The sequence below is a fragment of the Excalfactoria chinensis genome, chromosome 3 (assembly GCF_039878825.1).
Source record: "Excalfactoria chinensis isolate bCotChi1 chromosome 3, bCotChi1.hap2, whole genome shotgun sequence".
NCBI classification, from domain to species: Eukaryota; Metazoa; Chordata; class Aves; order Galliformes; family Phasianidae; genus Excalfactoria; species Excalfactoria chinensis.
This window is the reverse complement of record NC_092827.1, coordinates 82,917,443-82,935,617: the sequence shown is the minus strand read 5'-3', so window position 1 is coordinate 82,935,617 and position 18,175 is coordinate 82,917,443. Positions and strand designations below refer to the sequence as shown.

Below are 18,175 nucleotides of genomic sequence, written 5' to 3'. Positions count from 1 at the left end.
AGGACATTCCAGATGTCTGTGGAATCTGAAATCATTATAAAATGTGAAAGCATGGAGTGAGTATAAATATATTTTAATAGTCTGTTTGGGTTAGCAGAATTATGTGTTATGAGTTATGATTTATAGCTTAATACTGCTGTAGTGATTCTTCTAACCAGTCATTTTAATGATTAATAATTATTTGAAAATGCCATTATATTTCCTTGCAGTTAATTCACTGGATTTGACGTGTGTGTTTCTAAAGTAGATTGTAGTTACAGAAATAAACATTTATGGTTTCAGGTAGGTCACTGGTTAACAAATTTCTGCATACCATCTCTAGATAATAGGCAGAGTTTTTCTTTTCAGTTTGACCTTTAGTATGCCAACGTTTATCTTCTGTAACTTCTGTCCTTCAGAGAGTTTTATTTGAATAGTGAAGTGTTGCAGTGTTTTTCTAGGCTCGTCTTACAGCTTTTCTTCATACTTTGTGAAAGGCGGCCGACTTTGACGCAGCAATTGTGCATGTGCTTGCTTTGCTGCACTGCCCTAGTGAACCCAGGTGTCCCCAGACATCACAGAAGGGTTGGAGAACTGAACGGTGTGTGATTATTTCATTAAGCTCTTGAGGCATATAACACCACTTCTCCGCCATCTTAACAAGAAGGGTGTAATTCTGGAGGAGTGAGCCCTGAGGGTGCTCAAAGTGGCTGGCAGGCTGTTAGGTGCTGGGGCCAGGCTGAAGCCTTCCCTGCTTTGCTGTGTACATCCTGCTGCCAAAGTGCAGTAGAATGCCATGTTTAGCAAAAGCATTCCTGGATATCCAAGATAAACCACTGCATCTATAAATTGAGCTCACCTTTTTGTCAATAGTGAAGGGTGGCAAGAGTTGTTAACTTTTTAGCTGTTATGTTCTCCCTTCCACATGGTGGAAGCCCTGTTTCCTCTGCCCTTATGTGTGGGTCGTGTGCTCTAACCCATTGTTCCCCTTGTGCTCTTCTTCAGTATTATTCTCAGTTACTGCTCTCCACAGGGAACTCACTAGAAAACAATAGCACAGAGTAGTTACTTACAGCTTCTATTAGCACAGACACTAGTTTGTATTTTGCTCTAACTCTGCCTTGCTGACCCCCTTGCTGTGAGCCACTTTTTGTCCTCACTTGGGCTTCCAGCTTCTTATTTGTATGTTTGATTTATTTTTTAACTTTTAGAATTTTGCTCATTTTGTTGAAATAATTGTGTGACTTTTGGGTTGAGCCCTCTGCTGTTTTCAGAGATCCCTCTGAGTTCACCCCAAAAGTGCAGCCAGCTTCTCTGCCTTGATGTCCTTCCCGTTCTCATACACCCTACTCACTAATCTTTATTCAAATAATCATTAACTGACCCAAGAAAGGACTACCTGAAAGCCACTCCTGCTATGACAGGTAAAACTCCTCAGGCCTTTCAGAGTAATTTCCATGATGGTGTCCAGAGCTTGCATATGAGACTTGCAAACACATATTTAATAAGAATGGTGTAAGTGCATACCATCTTCCCTGGCAAAAGGAAGAAGAAAAACATCATAAATTAACTTGGGGGTAAAGATATTGGCACATTTACTAAAAGCTTTACATTTAGCCTGAAGAGTGCTGAGGCTCAGTGAAGTGCTGTGTGAGAGAGATTACGGCTTGCATATTTTGCAAGTTTCCTTTTATTATTGTTTTTCACTGTCAGATCTTAAAAGCCCTTTGGCAGTTTCAGTTGTAGCAGTGTACTTATAGACAATATTTTATTTATCAAATTTATTTCTCAACTTCTATTGTCCTAATAAAATATCTTAAAAATGTTCAGGTTTTCCTTTTTTTTAATATTGAAAAATATATTTTAATTTTATTGCCATTTTGTGTATTGGTTCAGAAAAGGTCAAGTGAGTTCCTTGTTTCATTTTACTGCTTTTTCTATGGAAGACATTAAACGCTACCCTTCTATGGTCTAAGATACAAGTGGTTGAGGGTAGATTATGATTAATTCCTGTCAGAAAAAGTTGTCTGTCAGCAGCTTGAAGTTCATGTATCTTAAAGCACGGGGCAAAAATGAAGTTTCTAACAGTGTGAATTGAAAACTATTGCCTGATTGAGGAATGGATATTCTGGTGTATTAAGTCTTTTGTTCTTACTTTCAGATTTATAGTAAAAAAATATTTGCATTCAAAAGCACCATTTCTTAGGTCCTGCATACTTGATTTCTAATAGAATGAGATGTATTGTGCAAAGACTGATATATTGCATTTAAAGTTTCCAATTATAAAAGTTGACCTAATCTACCTAAAATTGCCAGTCTTGTGGAAGGCAATAGAAATCAGCCCCTACTGTAGGCCTCAGGGCAGAGTTTTTTTTACATGTGCTTTGCACTGCTAGCCCGGAATATGGACTTTGTAAACTCAATCTTTAAGCCAGCGCTGAGCTGTAAATCAGTCTGATAATATCACAAGAAGTAACAGCGTTCTCACTGCAGCCAATCATTCAATGTTTTTTAGGCAAATCTGTGAATTTGCCTTTATCTTTTGGTAGCACGGTGAAGGGTGACTGTACTAATAGCCAGGAATGACTTTCCTCATGCATCTGCTTGACCCTTGGTCACTGTTGCAAGAACTCAACCTCTATCCATTGGATGCCTCTCTCATACCTTGCTGCTCAATTTAAATGTATTCAAGGGTAGATTTATTTATTTATTTTTATGCAATATGTTCTCCCATCAAGAGGTGTTATTCTCTTAAGAAGTAGCTCTGATGCTAGAAATCAGTATTTCTTCCCTTCCTCCCAAAAAAGACAGAATTTTTGAGAAAGTTCACCCTTGGTTCTGGCAAGGAAAGACATCTGAACTGCATTCCTTAAGAAGACTTTGTGTGTGTATCCAGTAGTGCTGTGTGGATTCATTTTAAATGAAACTGTGACTTGCTTACTTTTAACCCACATTTCTAACAGGGTTAATTCCTAGAGAATTTCATGTTGTTCTGTGCAGACAACTTGTTTTGACAGGTGGTAAATTCTTCACATGGAGACCTGAGGGTGTTTGGCAGCTTTAAAACATTTTGTTGTTACACATTTGCTCTCTTAAAATGGAATTTTCAGTGCGCAAAAAAATATAACCTTGATGATTTATTTTAAACATCATTTTACCTCTTGCTGTCAAAGTAGTTCTTAGGAACCATTGCCATGCTGTCAAACACTTAAAAATATAGAGATCTGAGTGAAATAATGTGTGTAAAAGTTTGCTGTGTTGACCACAGTTAATTATACAGCATCCTGTAGTACACTTACGTTATACACAGACTTCAAGAGTGTAATGCCGAATGGTATAAAATATAAAGTTAGATGATATGGGTTACATAAAGTCCTAACAATAACTTTGAATTTTTCCCTAGGCACAAAGATGTCATCGTCAGCCAAGGTAAATAAAAAACTTTATTTTCAAATAAAGATGAAAAAAATATATTTTTAACTGAATAGTACTTCTTGTAAATAAATACATTAGAAATTGTGGTTTTGAAACGGGGATACAGAGCTAAAACTGAGTTACTACCTACTTCAAAGACTGATCTTGCTAACTCTTACTCAAGGCCTCTGTAAACGTCTTTGAAATTATGGATAATTTCATCAAATTGGATCTTTAGAAAGGACGGAATTTTGCTGGGTGGTGGGAGGATTTGTTTTACTTCTCTGGGATTACACCCTATTTTTCCATCTATGTATGTTTGCAAATGGAGAGAGGTTATGAAAGCAAAAAAAATATTAAACTTTTGAACTACGTGCCAGTCTTCATCCAAGCAGGCAAGAGTGAGAATTTAGAAATAGTTTTAAGATATCTTGTTTCTGTCCCATAACCAGCAAAAATGTCAACTCGTGAAAAAAACAGCCAAGGTAAGAATTAAGCTATGCCCGTTGATCACTTTCTAATTTAGCTCTCCCATGAATCTTTTACTTGGCTTTTCACAAAGAGCATCAATGCACGATCTCTTAAAAACTCTGAGCAGCTATATGAAATATTTCAAATTTCTTACTATTTAAATAAATTAGAGTATGTATATTTATATATATCAGGTGGATTATTGGAGTAGACTAAAATGAATTACTACATGCATAATTTCCTTAGAGAGGAATGTGTTTAAATAAGGCTCTTCATGTCTTGCATTGTTGCCTGAGATATCAGGTTATTACGAACTGCCAACTAAAAGATTTGTTTTCTCAGCTTTCTGTCTTGCCAATATTAAAACATACATGCGCTAATGAGACAAGAACAGAATCTGAAGGCTTTCATATAGCTTCCTAACATGAGAAATGAGTCTCTCTTAAAGTGTATGTCTTTGTACCGATCAATCTTGCATTCTGTGGCTACCTGCTGCTGCTGGCTTGCTCAGTCAGGAAAAGGAGCCATCCCTCTGAACACGATGGAATGTGACAACAGAAGAAATCCACTTTGTGTGTCGCCAGACTACTCTGCTTTGATGTCCTGCAAACTGTACTGAAGCATGCAGTTTCAAAACTAAAGCATGTTACCTAAGTGCATGCTGTACACAACATTAGTCTATGCACAGAGGTTCTGTCTCATGCTTTTTTTGCTGCTAATTAACAAACCTGTAGTCTGAAAATTGTGTGCTGCAAGCAAGACTACATTATAAACAGTTTGATTACTTTTGATCTCCTTTGGATTTTCTTTCAAACAAAACAGTCAAGATTTTTGGAAGCTAGCATAAATTGCTTTAACGAGAGGTAAATTAACTTGAATCCAGTAACTTTGTGGTTTTTTTTTTTCTAATTTACAGAGAAATTACAGATATAAAATATTCTGAACTGATTTATATCAAAAGTGTTATCTGAAGATAGTAGGGATGAAAAGGGATGCATAAACTGTGGGAATGCTGCTTTATGCCAGGGCTTCTAACACCAGCTGTAGAACCACGTGTAGCAATGGTTGCTATAAAAAGAAAACTAATCTGTACTCTCCATACCAGTTGCAATTTAGCTTTTCAAAAAAGAAAAAAAAATAAACAAAAAACCAGTCTCACTAAAAATGCCTGTTAAAATATGCAGCTTTTCAATACCAAGTTGCATACTGCTAAAATACCTTGAATACTAATCCTTTCCTGAAAACGTTCATCTGCAATTCTACACGTCCTGCCAAAGAGGGCCTTTCTCTCAGTTCTCTCATCTTGGTGGCTATAACTTATGTGGCCTTGATGTTTCTCTGCCATTTATTATGTTACTGCAGATGATGTGAACTTTCACTGAATGATGAATGGATACTTTTCTGTGTGTGTCATGCCTTAGTTTGCTCTGAGCCTAGCTGAAGGAAAGAGAAATATGATGTAGATTAGTGACCCCATGCAAAGCTGGAAAGTCTCATCACAGAAAACGCATTTACTAATGTTTTTAAAACGTATAGTGTTAGAACATCACTCTACCTTTAACACTAACAAAGTTGCAATTAGAAAAGTTCAACCTACAAAGACTCTTTTTTTTGAATGTGGACCAATGGATATATTTTATGACAGTGGTATGTATAGTTTATGACAGCTTTCTATGTGTGTCTTTGTTGGATTATGTGTTAGATTTTGTTTTGGGTTTACTATCACAGAATAACCACCTGTAAGCTGTGGTAGTTGCAGAGGGATTTCACACTCCACACCTTCCCCGTATCAGCTCAGCCAGTTCTCTGCAGTGCAGCATCCTGTTTGGGGCAGGTGACTTTAAGCCTGTTCTCTATGAGATAGTTGCCATTTAATATCCAATTACCAATGGATGTCTTGACCCAAATGTCAGAACATTCAGCATTCAGTAGTTAATGTGATTTCCAAAGGCAGATCCTTGCAACTGGACAGATTGTCTAGAGCAGGATAGGATGGAGGGTAGCTGCAGCTGCGGCTGTTTCTGCAGGACCTCCCTGTTTTGCAAACCAAAGGCAAGACAAGCTGCTCAGACACTTCTTTGTGGCTTGTCAACTTTTACCTCTAAAGACAAGCAGTCTCTAGTGTGTTGTTAATTAGGTTCCCGCAGTTCGCCTGAGCTGCTCCTTTTGCTGGGCTGCATGTGCCTCGCTGCATACCCCAGCACACACCTCCCACGCTAATGTCTGCACTTCTTAGCTATGGTGTGCAGGGGTTCTGGGAGGCTGCTGGTGTGCAAACCGTCTGGCTTCAAAGCAGATCTACAAAGAAGTCCTTCAGTGTCTTTATGCACACATAAAACAGTAACATAGCAAATGATTGTAACAGAAGATAATTGCATGGAGTAATGGGATGAAAGATAGCCATCCTGCATAGCCGTGAACATTGTGGAATCAGTTTTGCTTTCTTTTCTTGATTCAGATTATTTAAGGTGCTGCTTTGAAATTTGTAACTGCATTAGAATGCCACAAAATGTAGATAATTGTGTTTTTGCACACTTAGTTCTTGGAATCTTATTTATCTCGCAGCAGTATTATCTATGTTGTGACCACCTGTGTAGGTTCACTGTGATTTCTGTTGAAGTATTATCTATGAAAATATAAGGCTTAAGAAGCACCTGAGAATTAATCTTAGATGAGCTTCAGTGGATGAAAGGCATTAGCTTAGTCTGATTTGTCATATTGCCCCCAGAGAGCACACGGTGCTGCATGTGAACATCGCCAAGACCTGGGCACCCCTCTCCTACCAGTAGCCACAGCCTGTATTTGCCTCATAGGCAATCTCTTGAGTTTTCGTAGCACTGAATTGAGGCAATGTATGTGAGCAGTGCTGGTCATAATTTCTTTGCAGCACCCGATACTGCTCCCCTGGTTCTTCTCTCTCACATGGGTTGATCTGCACCTGCTGTACATTAAGGTTAGTCCTGAGCTCCATGCGTTGGGGCACATTCTGAAGCAGATGCAATGCAAGAATGCTTTTGTAATGCCAATCCAATGAGGGAAGTATTAGACACGCTTCCATATGTATGCTGGAGAGGTTTGGGGGTTAGGTTCTTTGTTTCTCATTGCAAACCAGGACAGTTGTTTTTTTTTTCCCAATAAAGTCAAATACTAAGAAGTATTAAAATTCTCTGAAAATCCAATAAAGTTATGGATGGAACAAGCATATGCTTGCTATGATCTTAAAAGGACACTGAAATTGTTCTTCTAAATTCTTTACCAGCAGGTGCTTATAATTGCCTATATGAGTTATCTTGACTTTTACTTCAAGAAGAGATGTTTTTTAAAGTACTAATCATAAAGCATTCATATTTTATTTGCAGGAGCTAAAGAACCTGTTAGTTTGGAGGTTTGGGTTCGTTAGCATTGTGTGTTTTTTCAGATACAAGGTAACTTTTTCTCCGAGATTCCAAGTTTGAGTTTGAATTTCAGTGATAGCAGCTCTGTGCACGAAGCCTTGTTCACATATTATAATGTAATAAGAGACATTCAGATGTTTTTGGATGGCAATAAAAACCATATGTGAAAGAATTAATGAAAAACATTCACTGCATTCCTAAGTTTGTTTCTTTTTAGATTGTGCTTTATTAGTTTCCAGTACTTTTTCTTCTGTTAGTTTTAACTGTGCTGTAGTTCTAGCTTCACGGAAAGGGGCAATGAAGCTCACAGTGGAAATATTTACCCTGCTGACAGCATATCCTGTCCATCGAGAGCACAAAATCCAGTAACTATTTCAGAACGGTTTTGTTATCAGACAGATAGATGCTTATTGAAGGTGCTCGTGTATCTGAGGGCAAATAGTGACCTGGTCCGTCTCATGTTTCTTTGGGTTTCTGGCTCTCATATGGGTACAGTGCATGTTATTACAATCCATCAGCACTGTCAGAAAAATAAATTTGCATTGATGTATTTGTGAGTTTTTATCATTGATTTCTGAAGAAGTCAGGACTTAATTCTTTAAGCAGGAAGGACTTAGGTGCAGTCTTATTGAGCTACAATGGTTTTACAAGACAAAACCGTTAAATGATTCTAAACCCAGTCAGGTCTTCGTTCCATCTGCTTTTTCAGACTGTTTGGTTTGCCTTGCAGAAGCACTCAGCAGCAACAGTGTCTGCCTGCTTCTCTGGTTCATCAGCCTCTGATATTTGGATTGGGACAGAGCAGGCAGACCAGCCACCTTGTCTGGGACCCCTGTAACACAAAATGAGGTGATCTGGGCATACTGGCTGGACACAGTTTTATTTTTACTCTGTGCAGTTAGCATTGGTTTAAATTAGAAACAGGATTGTTAAGCCCTTGTCCCTCAGGTTAGTGGTCCTGTGGAGTTCTTGGACACAGGCCTGAAGGCAGAAAGCCTGTGGGAAAGAAGCTATTTGTAGTATTAAAAAGCATAACTGCACTGGTCAAGCAGCTAGAACGTGAAGACAGATTAATAAATGTACTCTGGATGTGGTAGTTTATTGTATGTTATTAGAGTTCTGCTTGGCCAAGCTAGCTGGAGACAGTTGGAGTTTTTTGGTTGCTAGTAATTTTCTCCAAGGTGGAGATTCAGATGATAAATGCAAATAAAACTGAGCTGCAGTTTTTGAGGTGTGGATTTTGGTGTGCCAATCCTTGCTCTCCCAGACCTCTGATAGTCGTTAATAGTTTGCAAGATCCAATTGTGCTAATGGTTTCTTAAGAATTGCTTAGATGAACTGTTGTTAGTTATTCACTATTTACCTATATGCACACACATTTATATATAAATAAACATCAACTGTTTTAGACTACCTATTATGCATACATTTTCTAGCTGAAAAGCAGTTAATTACAGCTCAGACTCGTGGAGCTGCCTCAGAGTCTGCCTAAGGAATGGGGAATAGTGATATAAAATGCATTTTAACATTTTCTCTGATAGGGCAGGAATCAGTAAGAGACAATTAGGGCTTCTCACGTGCTGCTAGGAAATCTCTGTTTGCTCCTGGACAATTGTTTTTTGGAAGTCGGGATCTTGGTTTAGCTACATCCCTATCTTCAAATTTCAGAAGGATATAAGCAGCAGCTTTCATGTCTCCTGAACCGCACTTCTCTGTAGATATTTCTTTGATCATTGTTTCTGCTGCTTTCAGTTCCTACTTGTTTTCCTCATTTTTGCCTGGAAACCACCCATATTCCCCTGAGAATATGATTCACAAAGTAATGAATTGCTCAAGTGTCACTGCGTGAGGCTTCCTGTGCTAGTTTCATGTGAGCACTGATTTCAGCCCTTCAGAGGGTTGTATTGTCATATATCTTGATGTCTGTTTTCACCTGCAGTATTTTTCAGTTGTTATCTTCCAGCTTTTTCCCTGAATTTCCAGGTTTTAAACTTTCTACCAAGAGTGAATTAATCAGCTTTGTATGAAGTAGAATTTTACTGTTTCCTTTGTGTTGCATTCTCTTTTTCCACCCAGCCTGATTAAAAGCTTGTCTGTATCAATGGGAATCTTGTTTTGATATAAGGAGACTTTGCCAAATTTTTTTTTGGTCCCTGCATTCTGTTTGCCCACAGTTCTCTACTTCCTCTTGTTTAGTCCTGGATTCTTGAAGCAGCATAAACCAGTGGTTCCCTGGCAGGCAGCAAAATGCACTTGTTTGCTTGCAGATCAGGCAGGCTTCCTGGGTTCCCTTTCTCTAGCAGCACCTTGTTTAACCAACAGTCCTGTTCCTCTCTTTTTAACAGGCTGTAAACTTTCAGAGAACCCTCAGTAGAGCAGATACTGTGCTTGCTAATGTCTGCTTTCAGTCTGCTGGGACCTATTTGGCTTAGTGTTTACACTAATGAACTTAGCACAGGAAATTTCACTGATGACGTGAAGCTGAGTGACCAAACCACTACAGTGGAAGCTGGGGATTTAATACAGGAAGACCTAGATGTTCCTGAAGTCTGCAGCAGGTGGAGATAAAATTAAATTATTCAAAGTGCAAGATCACACGTGCAGTTGTTAGCGATGTTTTAGCTATAAAAGCCTTTAAGGTTGTTTGCCAAAATGAGATGGTGTGTAAAAGAGCTCTAACGTGCTACTTCGTCACACAAAGATTGAACCTCTTATTATGAAAGCATACATGCAATCCTGTGGTTTATTGGAAGTAACTTTAACAGACATACACAGTCTTATGGGGGGGGCAGGGGGGAATAAAAATAATGCCTCAAAACCCTGGTAGGCTCTCCTCTGTAGTATTTCAGGCAGTTATAGACACCAGTGTTCATAAAAGGCAAATTTTATGGCCATATGGAGCCAGACTGAAAGTTTATCATGCAAGAGGACGGTCAAATAGCAGGATGTGTGTTGGATCGAGTATTTTTGCATCTCTGGGGAAATTATTAACTCAGGCAGAGACCTCTAGGGATCCTGTAGAGCTCTGTGTGGAGTTTGCTTGGTTCAGCACAGCAGGATGGCTCCCACGTGAGTCTCATAAGCCTGAGCTGATCCTGCGCACAAAACTGGGAGTGTTGGTCCTATGTCCCCTGGCAGTTGTGCAAAGACATTGCTGAGGATCCAGAGGTGAATTATTGCACAGCCAAGCAGAGTCTGGCAAGGGCTGTGTATTGGAGCTCGAAGCCGCACAAAAGCAGCTCCAGCTGTTCCTAGTGAAGAGCTGGCCCTTGGAGCCACAGCACTGCAGCCACGTGACACTGCCTTTTGCAGCAGCTCCGAGCTTGAGCTCTTCAGTTACATAGCACCTGGGTGTGCTGACTGCAGGCCTGGAGCTGTGCTCTTAGGTGGATCTGATCATATTTGAAAGGACTGGTTGGACAGTAGGAGCCGGAGATTCATTTTCTGAGTGCAGAGATTTTTACAGGTCCCACCTCCTGCTCCCCTGACCCCCAAAATGCTTCTATGAAGTGGATGTTGGAGTCTGAACATCTCTTCATAAGGAACAGAGAAGTTTTTACTTTGATACCTGCTGTTTGCATGCTACTATACACAGAATTGACGAGGATTTTTGTTGTTTTTTTCACCTCCAAGTTTTTTAAATTTTCATTCTCTCCCCCTAATACTCATTCATATTTCTATTATGAGATAGATAGGAAAGACTCTTTAGTTCCATTGAGTGAAGGAAAAAAATGAAAAGGTGATACAGTGCTCTGTATCTGGAAACTGAGAAAGCAGAAAAGAGGCAGATTGTCTGAGACTCTTGAATGTGCACTTGAGCCAGTGTGATAAAAAAAGAGTTAAATTCCTGGTTTTCTTAACATGCATTTACAAAAATTTGGCCGTGGGCAATTAAGTTTCTCTTGAAGAATGGTTTTGTTGATATGCTGCCATCCTCTCTAGTATTTCAAAAGATTTTTACATTAATATTGCATCTGCCCTACAGGTTATTCTGAAGAAAGGGAATTTACAGCCTTGGATAAAAACCTTTCAATGGTTGTCTGCCTGCTTTTCTTATCCTCCCTCTTCTGTGGGGAGAGGCTTAATCAAGTCATATCCATTTCGTGTCTCTCTAACAAGTGTGTTAAATATGTATGTTCAGAGGTAATCTTGAATACACACAGCTAGCTAATAAGAGCCAAAATGTTCTTTCTTTAATAGGGCAGTTCAGAGAGCTGGCTTGTGTCTGACAGCCCTGCAGACAGGCTTTTCCCCAAGCTTCAGAGACCAAAAGACCTAAATAAATTCCACTTGGACTCCTTGTCTGTAGGGTTCAGCAGGTGCAGCCACCTCCATCCTTATGCACCTCCCGTTGCAGCTTGTCTCTGCCATTCTAACAGCAATGAGAAATTGAAAGCCGATTTTGTGGCATGATTTTACACTAATTGTATGGAACCAGAAGTGCTAAGCCTAGTACTAAAGTGATGATTTGACTTGCAGAAATGGACGGTCTTTCTTAAAACACAGTGTTGCACAAGCACCAGCCTTCAGTAGAAAGACCATTATTGATAAATTATTCTATGTTTTGATCAGTATTGTTTTCTTTACAAAACATATACTGTAAATATTTTGGTGGAAAAGGGAGATATACTTCTAACTCGGAGTAATTATCTAAACATTGGTGTCAAACCATTGACAGCACAGATCTTTTGCTGTTCTCAGCAATGTACTTGAGCAGCGCACATTCAAAATATTTATTGTTTTTAATTTAGCTACTAGGAAGTGATTTCCTTTGTTCTTCATTCTTTGATATTTGATCTGAGGCAATTTTCTACTGTTGTCAATGGATGGACTCACAGGGGTCTTGTTCAAAGAACATGTATTTGTTCTTGGAAAGAAGTGGGACAACTGTTTTTCATCTTCTTTGTATTGATTCCTTTGATACTTAAATGGCTCTACTTTCATTGTATTAATATACAAAGTAAGGAAAAACCTTTATACATGTGCTAGTTTTTCACTATTCCATTATTAGCAGTTTCTGTGCAGGAAGTATTTTCTGAGCCTGTGATTTTGCCTTCAGGGTAGAACAAACATACTAAGAGGCTTAAGAGATACTCAAAACTCAAGTAAAAGCAGTTATTGTCTCAGAAGGTTGATTTCAACACACTAGAAGTAGAAAATGAGTCACACTAATCATATCTTAACGTAATCGTAAGGCTGAGAACTCAGTATATTTGATAAATTGGGATCTGCTTCCTCAGACAGTTGACTTAGAAAAAGAAAAAAAAAAAAAAAAAGAAGAAAAACTTTGAGAAAACTGTTAAAATATCAGGAAATCAAACTGCTGTTTGATCAATCAACTGTTAAGAGCAAAAGGAATAAAATCTTTCTGACAAATTAAGCCTTCAGTGTTGTGAAATCTTCAGAGTGAATATTGTATGTGAAGGTATTGAGATGCATATATTCACTGACCTAGTTAAAAGTTTTCAGTTAGAATGAAATATATGGACTGTAATAGTAATTTCCTTGTATTTTTTATGTGCGAAACTGCTTTGCATATTTAGTGAATTAAAATAGTCATACATTTCCCCCTCTCATTTTCTTCTGACTGTAAGACAGACACGAGTTATTTCTTATCAGATAGATCATGTCTCTCTGACCTAAATGGTGTGGATATTTCAGATTCAGGGAGCTCAAGGACACTGGCTTGAGGCTGGTGATTATGTTTCTGATGTGGCTCTCAACTGTTTATTTGTCAGTCTTTACATCTGCTTTCTCTTGCCTTTTTAGATCTCCAAGTTTGGTGTGAACCATCAAACTTTAATTCAGTGGGAATAAATCTGAGTTTCTCATAGTTTAGATTTTTGATGGTTTAGATCTAAAACACAGATTTCACCTTCATGCGATCTGCATAATAATCTTGCATCTTAATTCAGGAAATATTTGTAAGCTTTACCAGGACATTTATAGAAAGTTTGTCTCCTATTTGTTTTTTTAAAGTAATATAAAAGCAATTATCTTGAGATTTTTACTTTTAAATCTTGATATTAGTCGCATCAAATGTACTTAGAGGGTTCTTCAGATTGTGTTATGAATCCATAGCTGTTCCACTTCAGTCTTAATCGGCCATCTACATCTGGTGAACTCGAGTTCTCTCTGCTGCAGTTTTCACATTTTACTTAAAAAAAAAACAATAGCAAAATTTTTGTGAAACTAACATTTAATTTTGTGAAATTAACATTAATGGTGGATGCTAATCACGAAAGAAGTGATTGAAGTGTGATTTTTATAAAGCATTTAATTGATGTAAAAGTAGTGAAATACTTGAGTCCCTCTTAATCTGTATATTTTGAGATGCAGTTCCCATGTCAGTGGAGTTGGAGGTGTTGTGTTGGCTGTTATTCTTGTGGTTCTGAGGCCTGATTTAACTGTGTTGCAGTGTTGTTTTTGCTGCATGTGTAGAGCGTAAAGACCATAATAAATCTTTGGAAGTTTTATTTGTAGGATTTTTTTTTTTTTAAAGTTTTTTTTAAAGTTAGATAATATTTAGAAGGAAAACCATTGTAGGACCTAACCTTATTTACTTCTAGGCAGTTGGGAGGGGTGGTGGGCCTGCAAGCAGCTCATGGAACAGCAAGAACAAATGCCAAGTACTGCTCATGGAAAGGAAGAACCACAGCAGGGATGCAGGCTGGGGATGCAGCTCTGCAGAAAAGGCCCTGGGGGTGTGAGCAAGCAGCTAGGTGCCCAGCAGGGCTGTGCTTTCTGTGTTCTGGGAGATCCAGCTTTGAGCCAGAAGAGGGACTTAAAGACCTCCTGAGGTCTTCTTCAGCCTAAAGGATCATATCCTATGATTTCATGACTATTTATTTATTAAATTTAATATTTTAATTTAGATTTAAAATTCCTTTGCTCCTTAATTTCCATGTCTAAAATGTTACATGCTGTCTGTTCAGGAAGTTATTGTGAATTCAACTAGAACTTACAGTGCCTGTGTTGCGTGTGTGTGTTGTTCCAGGCCTTTACCAAGCTCACTTCTCAAAAATAGTTGTACCACAATTGTTTTTGCATCTCTGTGCTTACTACTAGCTTCATTTGTGTTCCTTTCTTATGTAAACTTGCCATGTGATTAATGTGTTTGGGAATTTTTTTTGTTTCAACAGAGGGAGAATATATCAAGATGTTCATGCGGGGTCGACCAATCACAATGTTCATTCCTTCTGATGTAGAAAACTATGATGATATTAGGACTGAGCTGCCTCCTGAAAAGTTAAAACTGGAGTGGGTGTATCCTTGATATCAGGAGATACTTCTTGGTGGTTTGTTTTTCTTGTCTTACCTTGTCTTTCTTCTTAATCTAGCCTTGTCTTTAAGGGAGGGAGTTGTTTACAAACAAACAATAAGAAAACAATTAAAGCAGTTTGTCAGTACTTTATGATACGTTTTTAAGCTGCAGAAACAGAAAACCTGTACTTTTACTTTTGAAACCATATGCTCTTTATTTTTAGGAAGAATATTGTCTTTGGAAAGCTACTGAGTTTTAAAATTCCTCCTCTATCTTCTCTATAAGATAGAATATCTATTCGGGAATGTAATTATTCTGTGTTTATAACTGGAGATTTTAGAGCAATGGAAACTCTTGAATGAGATCCATGATTTCTCATAGCTCCCATCTATGGGGTAAGGATTGCAATAGCCATCTGCTTGAAGTTTTTTGCACTAATTTTGTTTTGACTTTGAAATGAAGGAATTTGTTTCTTGTAGACTAGTATACTTTATGTAAATAATTTTATTATTTTTTTTTCTGAAGAGGTGAGTAGCTATTTGGCTGACAACTATTCTTCAGGCTTAGTAAATTAGGACCTCATTGCAGATGCTTCTGCACACATTTGGGTCATCTTTCACGTCCTCTCGTTTCTACAGATTCTTCTGGTAGGCTCTGATTGTATAATTAAGCTTTTTAGTCCTTCTGTAAAAGAACGTATCTAGACAGAACTTGAGTTAGTGTAATAATCCAAAACTTATTACTTCTGATCTTGCTGAAAGCAATAAGATTTTTAGAAATATTGATGATGCACTGTCATATGTCAGGAGATATGTACAGAGAGGAGCTCTCTCAGCATATTCCACAGCAACTAAGACATACCTGTATTTTAAGCTATCCTTTCTTAGTCATTTTAGGAAAGATGATTTCCCTAGTATTTTCCTGCTTTCATTAGCAGAAGCTAATGTTATTGGATACTCAGTTATGAGGAGCAACTGTGGAGCAAGTGTCCATTCAACTTTACAGAAACATTGTAAAAGCTTAGAACATTAAGGAGGAATTTTGGTTTACTAGTCTGTGAAGTTGTGGTGCCCTGCCTTTCCTAGTGTCACTGCTCCTTGGTGCTGATGCTGGTGCTTATATGACCATGGAATTAATTGAGTCAGTTGCTGATCTGGCTGAAATGCAGTCTTTTTTGTGGAGTTAACTTTCAGCAGGGTCAACTCATTATTTGATTTGTCCCATAAACACGCAAGGTCCACAACCAGTGCACTGGAGGAAGGTCTGATGTACATTTTCAGCAGCAGCAAGAAGTTTGGACTGATGAAAACTGATCGTGAAATCATACCATCAGCTAAGTAGGTGCAAATCCCAGTGTGGAAACGCTTATTCAGTGTCCAAGGACCTCGAGTTCAGGTTAAACCAGTTTCCTGCAGGGGGCTAATTAAAGTGAAATAAATCTTGTGTAAACAAATTACCCACGTGGTTTTGGAATCTGCTTAAGGGAATACAGTCCTAAATGTGACTGGTGTGTTTCTGTTTGTAGGATATCTTTTAGATATAATGCTGAAGAAAACAGTGAGGAGAAAGAGGTAAAGTTTTTGAGGCAATAATATTGATTTGCATGATGTTGAACAAAATTGGCATTCGATTCTTGAGACACAAAGTTATAGCAGCAGGTCTTGTAGTCATGCAAGGGCTGAGAAATCTGCAAGCCAGCCGTACAAATATAATTGCAGACTGAAGCCTGTGTACTTTATGAGCAAGACATGGGACAGTGTATTCACAGGGTATTTTAGTAATGTCAGTTTTTTGCAACTGAAACATTTGATTTGCAATCAGATGGTCAATAGTTCAATGTGTAGGCTTTGTTTTGAACACCTTTTATTTCTCCAGCAGTTACCTTCTGGATGTTTGTTTATAATCAGGCTTTCCTTTGGTATTACCTTGCTGCAGCTTGCTATTTACAGGCTAACTGATGAACTACAAGAATAAACATCTTCCAGTCAAGAAGAGAGGGATAAAGCTTTGAGGTAGGCTAGGACTCTTGGTGTTTGCTTGTTGTTGTTTTGGGGAGGAGGAATATTTTTAACAACTGATGCCCAGAACTATAGGTTCAACAGAACACACTCTGCTGTTATCTTCCCTGCCCTGTCAGTTGGAAAAAAACCTAAGTGACTTGGCAGGATGAAGCAGCTAGTGGGGAAATCTGAGCTCTTGACTGTGTCTGGTTCCTGAGTGATTTCATTTAAATTTAGTTTGGACATCCCTGCTTAATGATGCAATCTTGCTTGTTTCAGTTTAGAACTGGTTAAAGAATATATGGCATTGCTAATAATAGGAGAATGGGTTGCTATATTAGATGCTGACATCACCATTAGTGTTGCTATTGAGTGGCAGTGACTTTTCAGCTTCCTTCACTCACTGTAAAGTTACTCAGCTCCTGGAGGGAATTTCTGACTCCTTTTTATAAGCTTATTTTTAGCACTGGTGTTCTTCTTTCTAAGAATAATTCAAGTCAGCCATAACAATGCTATTATGTTCTTCAGTGAGATCACTTCATGGGGCCATGGCTATTTTTATCTACTTCAAAACAAACAAACAAAAGGACATAAAAGCTGTGAAGTATTTCATTTTTATGGCAAAACAGTAAACTGTCCTTGTGATTGATGAGAAAGTTTCACAATATTAAGATAGTTACCTCTGAATTTCCCAGGTTGGAACATCAGCTTCACTGAAAGATGAACATTGAATTTTGGTGTAAATTAAGCATCAAAATTGTGTTATATTTTTTTCTTTTTTCTTTTGTTTTCTGTAGAGAAAGAGCAGTTATTATATTAATGCATCTTTGCTACTTTGTTCTGCGAGTTTGGCAATGAGAAGATGTTCTATGGAGCAGCAATCCCTCTTGTTTTGAATAAAGTAAAAATTTATCTTACACAGCAGGTTATGGATTCGCATGCCCTTGAAAATGCTGCCATTGTTTGGTACTATAATATGTATAAGGAGTGAAGGAAAGGAATGGGCTGAGAAAACAACCTTTTTATTTTTGCAGCTTGGTGAATGCTAAAGCCCAGTGGTGGGTGCCAAAATATTTAGCCATAGCTTTGCATGGTAAACTACTACAAAAGGATGAATGTTCTAAGATGTCAGTCTCAATAAGTCTTTGCTATTACAGTCCCTACTATATTCAGAAGATGAATAGGATCTGCCTTTCTCCTTTGAGATGGCATTTAGACTAGTGTTCTCTGTGTTTCTGTATAAAAATAATATTTTCATTGGTTTATAGACCATTATTTCTAAAAGTTCACTTTGTTTTGTTTTACTTTTGTAAAGGGCCATTCTGGAGTTTCTTTTTGTTCCACTGATGTTTAAAAGTGGAAAATTTGGTGGGAAGTTACATTGTGATAAGGAAGAATCAGAAGCATCCTTTCTCCTCCTCTCAGCATTGTGTTCCATCAGTAGTTCTATTGATACCCTTTGTTAAAGAAAACAGTGAATAATTTCATCTTCAGAGTCACTGTGTTATTCAACAATATAGGAATCTGTTTCCTTTTCCTTGATCTTAAGGCACTTAACTGAAGGCTGAATGCATTATCCCTCTTCAAACCATATGCTAGGTACAGTAATTAATGATTTTGTTTAATTCTGCAAGTGTTCTAGTGGCATAGTA

At 38.0% G+C, this 18,175-nt stretch overlaps 1 protein-coding gene across 5 annotated transcripts in view; it reads left to right on the top strand.

The window, feature by feature from the left end:
- EML4 (EMAP like 4) overlaps positions 1-18,175 on the top strand; it is a 144,136-nt gene that overhangs the window by 93,828 nt on the left and 32,133 nt on the right. For 3 of the 5 annotated variants that reach the window (XM_072332257.1, XM_072332258.1, XM_072332255.1), the window contains 3 exons: positions 3,383-3,408; positions 3,846-3,878; positions 14,402-14,525. In XM_072332257.1, the coding sequence (XP_072188358.1) occupies positions 3,383-3,408; positions 3,846-3,878; positions 14,402-14,525 (183 nt within the window). The remainder of the gene's footprint in view (positions 1-3,382; positions 3,409-3,845; positions 3,879-14,401; positions 14,526-18,175) is intronic. The other 2 variants (XM_072332259.1, XM_072332256.1) reach the window with 1 other exon arrangement.